A 14,359-nucleotide genomic window follows, 5' to 3' on the forward strand; every position below is an offset into this window, starting at 1 on the left:
CACCTTTGTCACTAACTAGCAGGTAACCTTGGGTAGACCTTAATTCTTATTTGTAAAACAAGAGGGTTGTGCAAATTGGTACAATCTTTGAGTGAGCTTTTGGTCAATAACATCTTTTGTTTTGGAGTTAAACTTCTAAGATCTTTCTGCAGCAATTAATTATAAATACAGAAGAATATTGTGTACAAAGATGTTCCTTGCAGAATTATTTAACAGTTGGAAACATTTAGAAATGTTATAAATATCCAACATAGGTGACTGATTAAGCACTTAGTAGAATTTTAATGTGACTTAGGGTGTTCAGAGACTGTATAATAACATGGAAAATATTCATAAAATAATGAGAAAATTCTTGTAGTTTTCTATAATGGATGTGTGTTATGTTGGGGGGAAGACCCCGAAGGGATTTGTCCTAACAGCTCCTTGCTCTCACATTTTGTAGTTCTTTGAACTAGTGGCAGAGGGGGAATCTCAGATGGGCTGGAGAGGACAGGTGGGTTTGTTGTTATCTCCTCAGAATTATAGTAGAACTCAAACTGCTGCTATGATTAAAAATGATAGTAATATAGCACATCACTTAATATTCTTAATTTTCCAAAATAATGTGGTCCTCATTTAACCAACTTTATGCTTATAAACAAACCAGATGATACTTTTGCTGTGGAGCAGAGTTTAGAATGAAGGATGAGCCATGCAGGGAACTGGAGTGCAGATAGGGGCTTGTTTAGAGACCCTCGAGTGCTTTGCTTGTTTCTTCTAGCTCCTGCTCTCTGCTTTATCTTTTTTGACCAGGTCACAGGTGACTTTTCTTTTGGCCTGACAGTTGTGTGGTATGCAGGGCATTTGGCTCCATCAGAAAGCTTGCGAGTCTTGTCATCAATCGGGACTGTTTTAGAGTAGTCAGACAAGAGGAGGCAGAGAAGGGTTGTAGCGGGTGTGGCTGTGGTCCCTCCTTTTAATGTGATTGTAATCTAGTGGTCTCAGACGAGAGGAGAGCCTGCAGAGCCCTGGTTGCTGGCTCTGATGCAAGGCAAAAGAACTAGTGAGCTGTTTATCCAGTCTTCTCCATTTTGAGAGGAAAACATTACTTTTTCTTTACACCCTTATGTGGTAAAGGACTGTGTTTCGCTTCGAGTTATTCCAGATTTGTCCCTGTTAACGAGAACACAAGTTAGACTGCCCCCTGAGAGCAGGGGTTGCCAGGAGCTGTTTGCTGTATCCTTTTCAGCAGTAAAACATTGGAGGGACAGTTATTTCCGATGACTACAGCTCTTTTTCATACCATGGACCTACGTTCTTCCCCACATTGCCCTCCTGGTCTTTAGGCTGTTGGAGAAGCATAGTTTGGATTTTATAGTTGTTACAAATTGGTATCTAATTACTGTGGCGACTCTCTTGGAAAATTAATTTGTTTCCTCTTTTTCCCCTAGTGACATTTCAGTTCTACTATGTAAAAGAAAAGCCAGAGGAGAAAACATAATATCATCGGATATAGGAAATAACCAGAAAATTCTCTTGCCCATAAATCTATCCAACTAATATTTATTTGAGTACGGACTTAGTGTCAGATGTTGTGCTCTCTGAGTTAGAAACAGAATAGTCTTGAAAGTGAGGTTGAATAACTTTTGTAGAACTTGAGAAAAGCGGGGCCACTGTTGCTTTCCCTTATTATTTTTTTTAAAGATTCTGAGTGGTAATCTAAGTTTGAAAAGATGGAATACAAGAAATTTTATTATCTTTTAATTTAAACTTTATGTATCAATTGACATTATAAACGCTTAATTTTTCTGTTGTCTCATTTGTCAGTAAATCTAATTTTTACTTCAGTCTGCTGTATCTTTGTTCTTTTGTGTTTTTCATTTGGCTTTTCAAATATTTAGCACTAGTGAGATAGACCAGGCATCACACAGGGGTCCTCTTCCCAGCCCACCCGCTGCCCTGGTGTGGTGAACAACATGGGGATAACAATAGCCTTGTAAAGTTTGAGTAGCATAATTTTAAATTAAGGGTTTTCAATATGGAGTCAATGAAATCTCTGAAATTATAAACTTAGGTATGTGTACATTTTTGAGGGGAGGCCTATAGCTTCCCTTACATATTCCAAGGATTCTATGACTCAAAAAAAAGTTTAAAACCATTGCCCTGAATAGTATTTTAGTTACCTACATTTCTATTGGTAGAAAATGTATGCAAGTAAATTTTGCTTTGTTTTATCTTGAAAGTGAAAGTGTTAGTCGCTCTGTCCAGTGACTTCGAGCCCGTGGACTGTAGCCCACCAGGCTCCTCTGTCCGTGGAATTCGCCAGGCAGGAATACTAGAGTGGGTTGCCATTCCCTTCTCCAGGGAATCTTTCTGACCTAGGGATTGAACCCAGGTCTCCTGCATTGCAGGCAGATTCTTTACTATCTGAGCCACTAGGGTTTTATCTTGGGCTTCCCTGAAATCTTATAAGAGGAATCTGAGGTGGACAGTATAGTTTTCTTTTCCTTTCCAACTTCCTCTCCCCTCTTAAAAAAACACTTAATTCATTTGTACTGGTTCCATTGGAGTTTCCTAAAGTATTTTAGGTGAGATGATTGACTTTTGGTTAACCCCCAAACGACTTTAAAATCTGAACCTAGAAATTCACTGTCAATGCTGAATTCTCAAACCAGAAGAGAACTTCATCTACAAATTTAAGTTTCTGAGCAGCTGAGAGATGGTGGCTTCAGTTACAACGGATTCTTAGGAGTTCTTCAGGAGCAACTGAAGGAGTGAGGGAGAGGGTCTGGGTTGAGCTTCGTGGGCAGTGAGGACCTGGTCCAGCTGGCGTCTTGTTGCAGGAGAGGAAAGGAGGGTGGAGAAGCGGGCGGCGTTTATACTCAGGAATTTTCCTCAGCTCCTGGCTTCTGAGGTGTGACTGGGCCAGGACAAGGATGTGTGTGAAACTTAATCTTTTTTTGAAAAAATAATTTTATTTATTTATTTATGTTTGTCTGTGTTGGGTCTTCGCTGCTGCTCGGGCTTTTCTTAGTTGCAGCAAGTGGCGGGGCGGGGGTGGGGGCTACTCTCTAATTGCTGCACGGGTTTCTCTCATTGCAGTGACTCTTCTTGTTGCAGAATGTGGGCTCTAGGGTGCTCAGACTTCAGTAATTGTGGCTCCCGGGCTCTAGAGCACAGGCTCGGTAGTTGTGGGGCACAGGCTCAGTTGCTCAGAGTCATGTGAAATCTTCCCAGATCAGGGATCAAACCTGTGTCTCCTGCATTGGCAGGTGGATTCTTTAACCACTTAGCAACCAGGGAAGCCCCTGAAGTTGAATCTGTAAAGAGTGTTACCTATGTTAGATATAAACTTGTCCAAGGAGAGTGGAAATTAAGCTTGAGATCTCTGAGGAAAGTGTTCAGACCTTCCCTCTCTTTTCTCAAGTCCTCTCTCCTTCTGTGCAGGTGGATGGAAGCATGCCTTGGGGAAGATCTGCCTCCCACCACGGAACTGGAAGAGGGGCTTAGGAATGGGGTCTACCTCGCCAAACTGGGAAACTTCTTCTCCCCTAAAGTGGTGTCCCTAAAGAAGATCTATGACCGAGAGCAGACCAGATACAAGGTGAGTCTTTCCCTGCTTGGTGCTTCAGTTACCATAAATCAGAGTGAGAAGTTTACCATCCTTTATCCCATGAAAGAGTTACTGAGAAATATTTGGAAATGTCTTTGTTCCAACAAAATAAAATGCCTGGCAGAGTGGAGAAAGTTCAGTGCAAAGTCAAGATATAGTAGAACTTGAGCTGACTGTATTCCTGGTGCAATTCTAATGAGTAATTTGTATAGAGAAATTTTCATGGTCCTTAATGAATTTTTTATTTCTTAGAAGGCAGAAGAAATAACTAGGGGAATTACTACTTTAATTTTAACTAAACTCTGAGATTTGTTGACAAATTAAAAGCATTAGTATCTTTGGAGGGGAGAAAATCACCCACCCTGTGATATTAAAGTTTAAGATAAGTAGGAAAGTGATCTGATTTCAAGAGATTGAGATGAGTGTTTGATTCTTGTGGCCTGGGACCCTCAAAAAGAGGACTACCTTAAGTAAGTTGGGATGTTGACTAGGACCAAATTCCATTGCCTACAGAGTTTTTGTGGGGAGCTTTCCTAAGAGCTTTTATCTAGAAAAGGATGAGTGTAGAAGATGGTGGAAGATTGCAAAACCAAGAGCAAATGTATGAAGGGTCAACTGTCAGAACTGGGTCAGAGCTGAGAATTAACAGTGAAGACAGAGTCAAGAAAGATTTTTGCTTTATGTTTAACTTCGAAGGAAAACAAGGAAACTCTAGATCTTAAGCCAAAATTAACATCCCAAATAGGAACTTTCCCTCATCAAAAAGCAAAGACTTGGGACTTCTCTGCTGATCTACGAGTTGAGACTCCATGCTTCCACTGCAGGGGGAGTGTGGGTCCAATCCCTGGTCGGGGAACTAAGATCCCACATGCTGCACAATGCCATCAAAAAATAAAGAAAGAATTATGCTAACCTCATTTAAATTGTTTTTAAAAAGCAAAGATTTATGTATGGAGTGTTAACTAAGTAGTTATTCTAAAGATACCTCCTGAGTTGTTCTGTCAAGAGCCTACAAAATGTGTGCAGAACAGATAGACATGAGAGGCCTGGAGACTGCAGCAGCAGTAAAAGCAATTAGCCTACTCCTCTACCTGTCTTGAGAGTGAGCCTTCCTAAAAAACAACAGGTGCAGAGGTTTAGAGGGGGACGTTTGTATGTGTAGGATGAGAAAACCTCATTTGGGGACTATCTTCTGCCTGCCAGATACCACATTGAGTGTTTTATGTACATTTTCTCAGTTAATCTTTCTGACAGACATAAAGGAGATGTTAAAGATGGGTAACAGTGTCAGTCACTAAGTCGTGCCCAACTCTTCGTGACTCTATGGACTGTAGCCCTCCAGGCCCCTCTATCCATGGGATTTCCCAGGCAAGAATACTTGAGTGGGTTGCCATTTCCTTCTCCATGAAAGATGGGGAAACTCAGACTCAAAAGGGTGAAGTGACTTGCCCAGTGTCACCAATAGATGGCCACGTAAGGAACAGAATCCAGAATAATTGAATTCCAAAGACCCTGTTCTGTTGAGCGCACCATACTCAGAAGATTCCCCAGATGGTACTTCATTGAGAAGATCTGAGATGTGGGTTTGGCTTCTAGGGGTTAAATGTGAACGTATGCTAGAGATAGACCTTAAGTCTAAGGGGACATGTGAAGTCTCACAGAGAAGCTTTTACAAGGAGAGTTTTTATTTAGTATTTGCTTCAGTATTGCCAAACAGTGTCTAATGGTCTTTCATTTGTTCTAGGCAACTGGCCTTCACTTCAGACATACTGATAACGTGATTCAGTGGTTGAATGCCATGGGCGAGATTGGATTGCCTAAGGTAATTTATGTGATAGTCATAGTTCTGGCTTAGTTCTTGCTGTTTTGGCATAACACTTCTCATTCAACATATAAAATTATCTTCAATTGGTGTTTTATATATGTGTATATGTGTGTGTAATTTTTTTTTTCTTTTTTGAATGCTAAAGGATCTCTCCAGTTTGTTTTAGGAATTAGCTTTGTTCTTTTTCTTTTATATTTCTCATCCCTGCTTCACCTTACCCTAGAGAAATTCCCTATGATGTCCTTTACTTTTACTACACCAAATTATAAACGTTAAAAGTCTCATACCATGAGGGAATTCCTTGGTGGTCCAGTGGTTAGGACTCAGGACATTCAGGTTCAATCCCTTTTTGGGGAACTAAGATCCTACAAGCCTTGAGGTGTAGTCAGGGAAGGGGCGGGGGTCGGGGGTGGGAATCACGTGCCATGAAATTCACCATTTTAAAGTACGCAATTCAGTGGATTTTGTTGGTTCACAGAATTGCTACATTCAGGTCTGACTTTAGGAAACATAAGGAAATATTTTAGAAACATAATTTTCCAGCTTTTGAATAACTAACTGGGGAGTATGAAGGGTTTATTTTATATTTCAGATTGTGTAGGCCATATGCTGTTGACTTCTTATGTCTGGTCTTGGCGATGGCTGTAGTTTGTTTTTATGACAGCTTTCTGAGGTATAATTGATGGCAGAAAAGTGACACATATTTAACTTCTACATTTTAGGTTTGGAATGGTGGCTGTAGCTTTGTTTTTGGCTGCACTGAGTCTTCGTGGCTGCTCTCGGGCTTTCTCTAGTTGAAGAGAGCAGGGGCTACTCTCTAGTTGCAGTGTGTGGTTTCTCACTGCGGGGGCTTCTCTTGTTGCAGAGCGCAGGCTCTAGGCATGGGGGCTGCAATAGTTGCGGCATGTGGGCTCAGTAGGTGGAGCTCCCGGGCTCTAGAGCACAGGCTTGGTAGTTGTGGCACACGGGCTTAGTTGCTCCATGACAGGTGGAATCTTCCCGGACCAGACATCAAACCGGAGTCCGATACATTGGCAAGCAGATTCTTCTCTGCTGTGCCACCAGGGAAGTCCACGGCGGTGCTTTTGATATGGGAGTAGGCATCTTTGAGCATTTTTGCTCCTGAGTTTGTTTAGTGCTGCTCTTAGTGAAATTGCTATCTCAAATGTTGGGCTGCACCTCACAGGCTGGCAGGCCTTGTAGTTGCCCAGCTTTGAGACTGAAGGAAGAGCCCAGAGACAGCAACAGAGACATCCCTGGTTTATTGGATAGGGGATCTTCCATGTCTGGAGCAAGCTCTGGAGTAACACCCTGCCGTGGGTCACAGACAGCAGACAGAACGTGGCAGCAGGCTTTGCTGTTGGTGGCGCAGATGGGGGGTTGTTTACCACTTACTTTGGCCCAGGGAAAGCAGCAGTGGAGCACGTCCCTCTTGGCCCCTCGAGCAGAAGTCTTCCCTATGATAAACTAGCATCGTGGAGCCATTCTGATCTAAAGATTAGAACAGTCACTAGCATTTGCTGATCAGGCTGTACAGTTAAGAGGGAATGTCAGTCATATGAATAGGGTATAGGTGAATAAGGGACTGGTTGAGCAGGCGATGTACAGAAAGCAAGAGAATTACTGACCTGGGTGGTGATCATACAACTAGCCACCCAGTCCTACCTTGAATTGCCATAGAGGCCATGATGTAGTATAACTATTAGAGGCAAGGACAGCTTTTATTCCCCCCACCCCCACTATCCTTTGACTTAAGAATTCTCCTTCTAGGAATTTATCCCCACCCACACCCCACCAGCTCAAAATAAAAAAAAGAAAAAAAATTAGACAAGCACAAAAAAATATTATGTAAGGCTTTCCAGCATTGCTTATGATGTAAAAAATTGATAGCAAACCGCATGTTCCTTCACTCCAGGTATTAACCATGTTACAGCCCGTCAAATACTACTGCTGCCATTGAAAAAGGATGATGTCAATTTGTATACCTAACTGTGATGTGTTAAGTGAAAAATAAAATCAGGCTAAGATTATACAACTTTGTGTTCTGGCTTAGATGAGGTCAGGATTTTTGTCTAAAAATAGAGTGTTCTTGGGAAAAATCTGCAGACAGAAATAGTTTTCATTTCTGTGTGATGGAGTTAAGGGGTGGTTTTTTCATTCTATTTATACTTTCCTGTGGAGTCTAAATTTTTGTAACCAAAGAAAGATTCAGAAGAAGTGTAGAGTATTAGAAGGTGGCTGAAGCCACTGGGAAATGAGCGTTTGGCATTTTGTGGAGTGCTCAGCTCACTGTTGCACACATGCCTGTTGAGTTGAGTTTAACTCAGAGCTACGTCTTGGCTGAAGACTAGCTTGTGTCCTCTTTTGTTCAGAGCAAAGTGCTGAAGCTCTCTTCCCTGCACTGGTACATTTGAGAATTAAGCCCCACACATGTCAGGAAATGCAATACGTCATGCTCTTACAGCCACTAGGCCTCTCTGCGCACCTGTAACTTCCTGTTCCTGTTTTTTAGATAGTATGCCCAATGGGCAATGACAGTTTAACCTTTTTGAATGATACTAAGAGCTTTGTTAATAATTGCTCTTGCTAATAGTATTTTTACTATAAAAATGCCTTTTTAATAATTTAATTTTATTACCTTTTTTGTTTACTAACAGTAGTGCGTTGTCCTGAACCACAGTCTCAACAAACAGAATTTCCCCAAAGGCTGTCAGAACAATTGTAGAAAGGAATGGCAACCCACTCCCCTATTCTTGCCTGGAGAATTCCCATGCACAGAGGAGCCTGGCAGGCTACAGTCCATGAGGCCGCAAAGAGTCGGACACAGCTGAAGTGCCTGAGCCCGTGGCTATTAGCCTTGCTCTGTAGGATTTAAGTCCAGAAGATTTCTGAGTAATGTAGACTAAAGATGCTTAGCCTAAAAAATGTGTTTTTGCCCATAATATAATGTGTGATCGATAATTGACAATACCTATATAGTATTTTTTAAAATTTATTTATTTTTAGTTGGATGATGATTGATTTACAATATTGTGTTGGTTTCTGCCGTATATCAACACATATATAGTTTTATTGGGATGTCTTTCCTACTCTTTTTATGTGGTACATACAAACTACTTATAGAGACTTAATATAATTTTTCAATTTTTATCCACTTGACTCTTTATTATAATTGGTGCTGTTGGCCAGCTCCTCCATGAAGCATGTTATTATTTTTGCTTTTTTATTTATTTTATTTTATTTTTATTTTATTTTATTTTATTTTTACTTTATGATATTGTATTGGTTTTGCAACACATCAACATGAATCCACCACGGGTGTACACGTGTTCCCAATCCCGAACCCCCTCCCACCTCCCCCACCACACCATGGTTTTTAATCTGCCTGATAGTCCTCTGTTTTCTTCAGCTTTTCTACCTTCTATATCCTAGTGGGCATTCCTTAAGATGCAGTTCTGTTTTTAGCCACATTCTCTCATTCTCATGGTTTCAGTTGTTTTGAAGACTCTTTGCTTTACGATAAACACAGCATCTTCAATTGGCTACTGGACATTTCTCTGTGGATAGCTTTCTATCTCTTGGACTTGCTCGTATCTAAAACTAAACCTCCCTTTTCTCCCGAGTGAACTTCTCCTCTGTGTAAGTGGTACCATGTCATCATTTTCCCAGTCATCCAGGCTCAAGGCCTTGGAGTTTCCTTGGACTCCTAAACAGAGTCTTTCCCCAAGCCTTCCTCAGTTGTTTGTAGTGTCTGTTTTATCTGTTGAAACCACCTCCCAGCCTGGTTTCTCCAGCTTCAATCTCTTCACTATTCACTGTATTCTGTGTCTTGTCTGCAGTCAGATCTTCCTGAGGTTCTGTTTTTAGCTTTGGCTTCGAAGCTAGGACTTCTCTGAGGCCTGCATATCAAGTTCAAACTGGTCTGACTGTCAAAGTCCTCATAATCTGTCTCTGTCCTATCTAACCAACCTTTTTTTTCTATTACTTTCTAAAATGGATTCTGTAATACTTTGGGGGAAGGATGACTGACTTTGACCAGGATTTTCACTGTTCAGGGGAAGACATTTTAGTCTTAGGAAATGAGCATATAAAGTTTTAAAATTATCGAAAGAGGTGATTCTGGTACATCCCATCTCTCTTTGGTGCACAGCTATTTCTTATTGGGAGCCATGGGTATTGTGGGAGTGGTGATGGTGCTCAGTCGTGTCCAACTCTGCGACCCCATGGCTGCAGCGCGCCAGGCTTCCCTGTCTCTCACTGTCTCCTGGAGTTTGCTCAAATTCATGTCCGTTGAGTCAGTGATGCTATCTAACCATCTCGTCCTCTGCTGCTGCCCTCTTCTCCTTTTGCCTTCAATCTTTCTCAGCCTCAGGGTCTTTTCTAGTGAGTCAGCTCCTAGTGTCAGGTAGCCAAAGTGTTAGAGCTTCAGCTTCCAATGAATTCCTTCCAATGAATATTCAGGGGTGATTCCTACATTAGTAAGGTTGATTCCTTACATTGCTTATGGTGAATTGTCTGTTCACCCTAATGAAGTTATTTGGGGAACACTGACGATCTTTGCTAATTGTCCAAAGTTTTACTTCTATTAGTGATGGCTGGTGAATGATTAAATGAAACCAAATGGATGCATACCTGACTCTACTTTTATTTCTCCTTAGATTTTTTATCCAGAAACTACAGACATCTATGATCGAAAGAACATGCCAAGATGTATCTACTGTATTCATGCACTGAGGTAATAGGGTTTTCTTGGTAGAATAACCAGTATATAGATATAGAACACAGATTGGTAGTTGCCAGAGGTGGGGATTTGGGAGTGGGTGAAATGAGTGAAGGTGGTCAAAAGGTACAAACTCTCTGTTATAAAATAAACAGGTCCTGGGAATGTAAGGTACACCATGGTGACTATAGTTAATAATACTGTATTATGTATTTGAAAGTGGCTAAGAGAGTAGATCTTAAAAGTTCTCATTACAAGAAAAAAAATTGTAATTATGTGTGGTGATGGAAGTTAACTGGACTTACTATGGTGATCATATTATGCTATATACCTGAAATTAATGTAACATTATTATGTGAGCCATATTTCTCTGAACTATGCATTTCATTTGAGATATAGCCCCTTTCTTTTAAATTAAAATCTCTTAAAATTATAAAAAACTATATATATTTGAAAACTTACTGTTTACCATTTTGTTTCAACCTGATAAACTGAATTACAAAATACACTGTGTCTTTTTTTTAAACTCTTGATTCAGTAGTGGAGTATAGCCAGTTAACAATGTTGTCATAGTTTTTGGTGAACATGAAGGGTCTCAGCCATACATATACATGTATCCGTTCTCCCTCAAAGCTTCATCCCATCCAGGCCACCACATAACATTGAGCAGAGTTCCGTGTGCTATATATATAGTAGGTCCTTGTTGGTTACCCATTTTAAATATAGCAGTGTATACATGTCCATCCCAAGCTCCCGAACTATACCTTCCCCCCGCCTTTCCACCTTAGCAACCATAAGTTCGTTCTCTAAGTTTGTGAGTCTTTCTGAACATAATACTCTATGTCTTGATACTGATCGGTAACATAGTACCAGCAATTATCAAATGGTTGATTGATAATTTGTTTAGTTATCCAGGATCTTGACAAGTCATTTGTTCCTTAAATAATTTTTATGACAATGCAAATATAATAAATAGGAATTGAAACAAGGTATAATTTTTTTTCTCAGTTTCATAGTAAATTTGGAAGATGACTTAATTTCAGGTCCTCAGCCCTTAGAAGGAACACAATACTAAATTGGAGGGAGGAGGCGATCTGTCCGGAGGGGGGCGGGGTAGGATGGGAGGGGAGTAGGTGCTGGTAGAGTGGCTTAGATTTACTGGATGGCCATAGGACTAAACCAGAAGGTGACACAAGTGGGTGAGCATAAGAAGGAACAGTGAGTATGAGATCTCTTTTCGCTTGGGCTGTTCTTTATATATGGCATCCTGTGTATGCCCCTGATAAATGTTAACTGTATATGTGAATGTATGTATGATGTTGTTGTTGTACAGGAAGCCTGCTGTCTCCAGTTTCTTGATCAAATGTGTGCCAGACCCCAGGTATCACTGAAGTCAGCATGAAACCCGTAAAAGAGAGAATGTAACTGAGGGCTGGTAGACCTCTTGTGTGGACTGATGGATGCATTAACCCCTTCAGAGGTTCCCTCCCCAGGCTCTCTACCTTCTGGTCCGTCTCTTATGCTGCGTTCAGAGCTGTCTTTCCGAAACAGCCTTCGTCTCACCAGACAGCTCATAAAATGCTTTGATGAGTCCTTTGTAGTGTCACCTCTAGTCATTCCCTCACGTGTATCTGTGCTCTAGTGTCTCATGCCTTTGGTTCTGCTGTTTCCTCTGCCTAAAATGCCCTTTTCTCCCTGGTTTAACTTATGCTCTTCCCTGGGTGCCACCTCAGGATGCTGCTATAAGTATCTTCTCTTGCTTTTTCCTTCTGAAGCAGAGTTAGCTGCTTACCATCTTTGTGTTCCTTTAGCATTTTGTAACATACCTCTCACTCCACTTATCTTACTTGTTACATTGTCCTCTGATTACTGTTTCTGCTTGGCTATCTTGTGGACTCTTTAGGGGCAAGAAGTATTTCCTTTGTTCTTTATCTTTATGTTGTTAGTACTTAGATGCCTGGTATATAACCACAGTAAATGTGTGTGTCCAACTTATACATTATAGCAAATCTTCCTCCCTTTCTCCAGCCCAAGGGGATAATTTGTGCCCTGTCAGTGAAAAAGGAAATGGTACTTTGTCTTTATCAAAGCTCTCTTCATGTTTGTCTCTGCTTATCCAGTCACATTTCAGTTCAGTTCTCACTTTCTTGGTGAAGTTTCTCCAATGACAGCTTTTATTTTTTTCTAAGCCTCTGGATTTTTGTTTGTTTGTTTGTTTGTTTTGTGTGTGTAGTTATATATTCCTTCTTTCATATCTTTTCTTCCTATTATATTTATTAGCATCTTAGTGACAGACATCATGCATTCTTTTTTTTTATTCTCTCAAAGGTACATGGCCTAATGTTGGACAGACAATGGTAAAATGAGGATTTAAAAACTTTGTTTAGGAATAGGTGATAAGTCAGAGAATTTTCAGAATGTAGCTATTTCAGATGTATATGTCTGAGCTAAAATCAGCTCAGGGTTCCGTGAGGCCTGTCGATGTGGATAATCTTGTGAAGGCAGTACCCACCATGGATATCTGAAGTTGGCAGGCAGAGGAGCTAAGCCGGCAGAGTTCCTCTCTGCTAGGTCTGTAGTAGCTACGACTCTCTGCCATGTAACCTGGGTCCCAGGCCCTCACTTCCCCTGAACAGAGACTGAAGAACTAACTGAGCCTTTCTCATGATGGAATCAGAATGAGAAAGGGAGGAAGCCTGCTATTGTTCTCCATTTCTCTTCAATAGGCTTAGAAAGTATATACACAGCAGTGTGTCCCGGTTGGTGATTTACAATTTCTTTCCTCCCTGTTTTTCCTGAGGGGTGGGTTGGCCACTCTTGATAATATGTAGGCAGTATCTCTAAGTGCGTGAGGCTCTTGTTTACCCTCACAGGACAGTGTTCAAGGCCCCTCACTTCACTTGCCTGTTTTGGGTGAGGCACTGTTTCCCTTTTGGATCAATAGTGATAAAGAAGCATTATCTCCTTGTTTTCCCCCTTCCTGCCATCTGTCCCCACCCCCTCACCGCCCCAAGTCTTGACTGGCGTTATTCCTGAGGTAGTCACTGTACTTAAGTCAGACTAAATTACTCTTGTAGGGTACACTCCACTCTCAGATAAGACCCTACTTCTCCATTATTCCAGATGTATTTGTATACTTCCTTTCCATTCCCTACCCACATGCTTTATCTTTTTAAGAATTCACTTTGGGGTTAAATTGGCCCATAATCCTTTATCTTAAATTCAAAAAAACATGCTAAAAACTCTGTGAGTTTTGGTTCAGTTCAAACTCATTTGTTGGCAAGATCTGATCAGTATTAATTGAGATTACATAGATGTATATCTACTTAATGTGATTATTCAGATGTTTTTCTGCAGAAAAGGTAATGTATTTGATTAGGGGTGCTTCCCCAAGACTTGCTGGGGGTGTTTTATAATGCTGCATACACTGTACAACTTTTCTGAGAAATCCTAAATTAGTATTTGGCCCAGAGAATTTAGGTAAAGGATGTGGGCCTAGATTCTGTTTCCTCATCACCTGCTGTGTTTAAGAGCATTTGTTAGTGATCTTTGAGATTAGCATAGTGATTTCCTTCATAGGTTACTGTACAGTCATTGATTTGTATTCCCTGGTGGCTCAGACGGTAAAGCATCTGCCTGCAATGCAGGAGACCTGGGTTTGATCCCTGGGTTGGGAAGATCCCCTGGAGAAGGAAATGGCAACCCACTCCAGTACTCTTGCCTAGAAAATTCCATGGATGGAGGAGCATGGTGGGCTATATAGTCCATAGGGATCGCAAAGAGTGGACACGATTGAGTGACTTCACTTTCACTTTCACAGTCATTGATGATAATCAGAATCCAGATAGGCTGACACAAGCTTCTCATTGCTATAGAGTATAACTTAAATAGGAAAAGAAAAGAAAAGAAATCTGAACTCAATTACAGGCTGATTGTGATAGGTAGCTGACAGCTTATTTGTGAAAGCAAGCATAGGAGGCCAGGAACAAAAACTGAAAGTGATGTTTATTGTTAGGATTTTTAAGTTTTAGCTGTGAGTTTAAGTGCTTTCGAACATGGAACAACATGGAACCCAACAAACTGGTTGCAAATAGGAAAAGGAGTGCGTCAAGGCTGTGTATTGTCACCCTGCTTATTTAACTTACATGCAGAGTACATCACGAGAAATGCTGGGCTGGAAGAAGCACACACTGGAATCAAGATTGCCAGGAGAAATATCAAT

At 40.9% G+C, this 14,359-nt stretch overlaps 1 protein-coding gene across 1 annotated transcript in view; it reads left to right on the forward strand.

Moving 5' to 3' along the window:
* IQGAP1 (IQ motif containing GTPase activating protein 1) overlaps window positions 1–14,359 on the forward strand; it is a 105,661-nt gene that overhangs the window by 34,680 nt on the left and 56,622 nt on the right. The window contains exons 3-5 of the mRNA XM_040257475.1: window positions 3,427–3,583; window positions 5,337–5,414; window positions 10,076–10,152. Of these exons, the coding sequence (XP_040113409.1) occupies window positions 3,427–3,583; window positions 5,337–5,414; window positions 10,076–10,152 (312 nt within the window). The remainder of the gene's footprint in view (window positions 1–3,426; window positions 3,584–5,336; window positions 5,415–10,075; window positions 10,153–14,359) is intronic.

Source organism: Oryx dammah, unplaced genomic scaffold, assembly GCF_014754425.2.
Source record: "Oryx dammah isolate SB20612 unplaced genomic scaffold, SCBI_Odam_1.1 HiC_scaffold_16, whole genome shotgun sequence".
Classification (NCBI taxonomy): Eukaryota; Metazoa; Chordata; class Mammalia; order Artiodactyla; family Bovidae; genus Oryx; species Oryx dammah.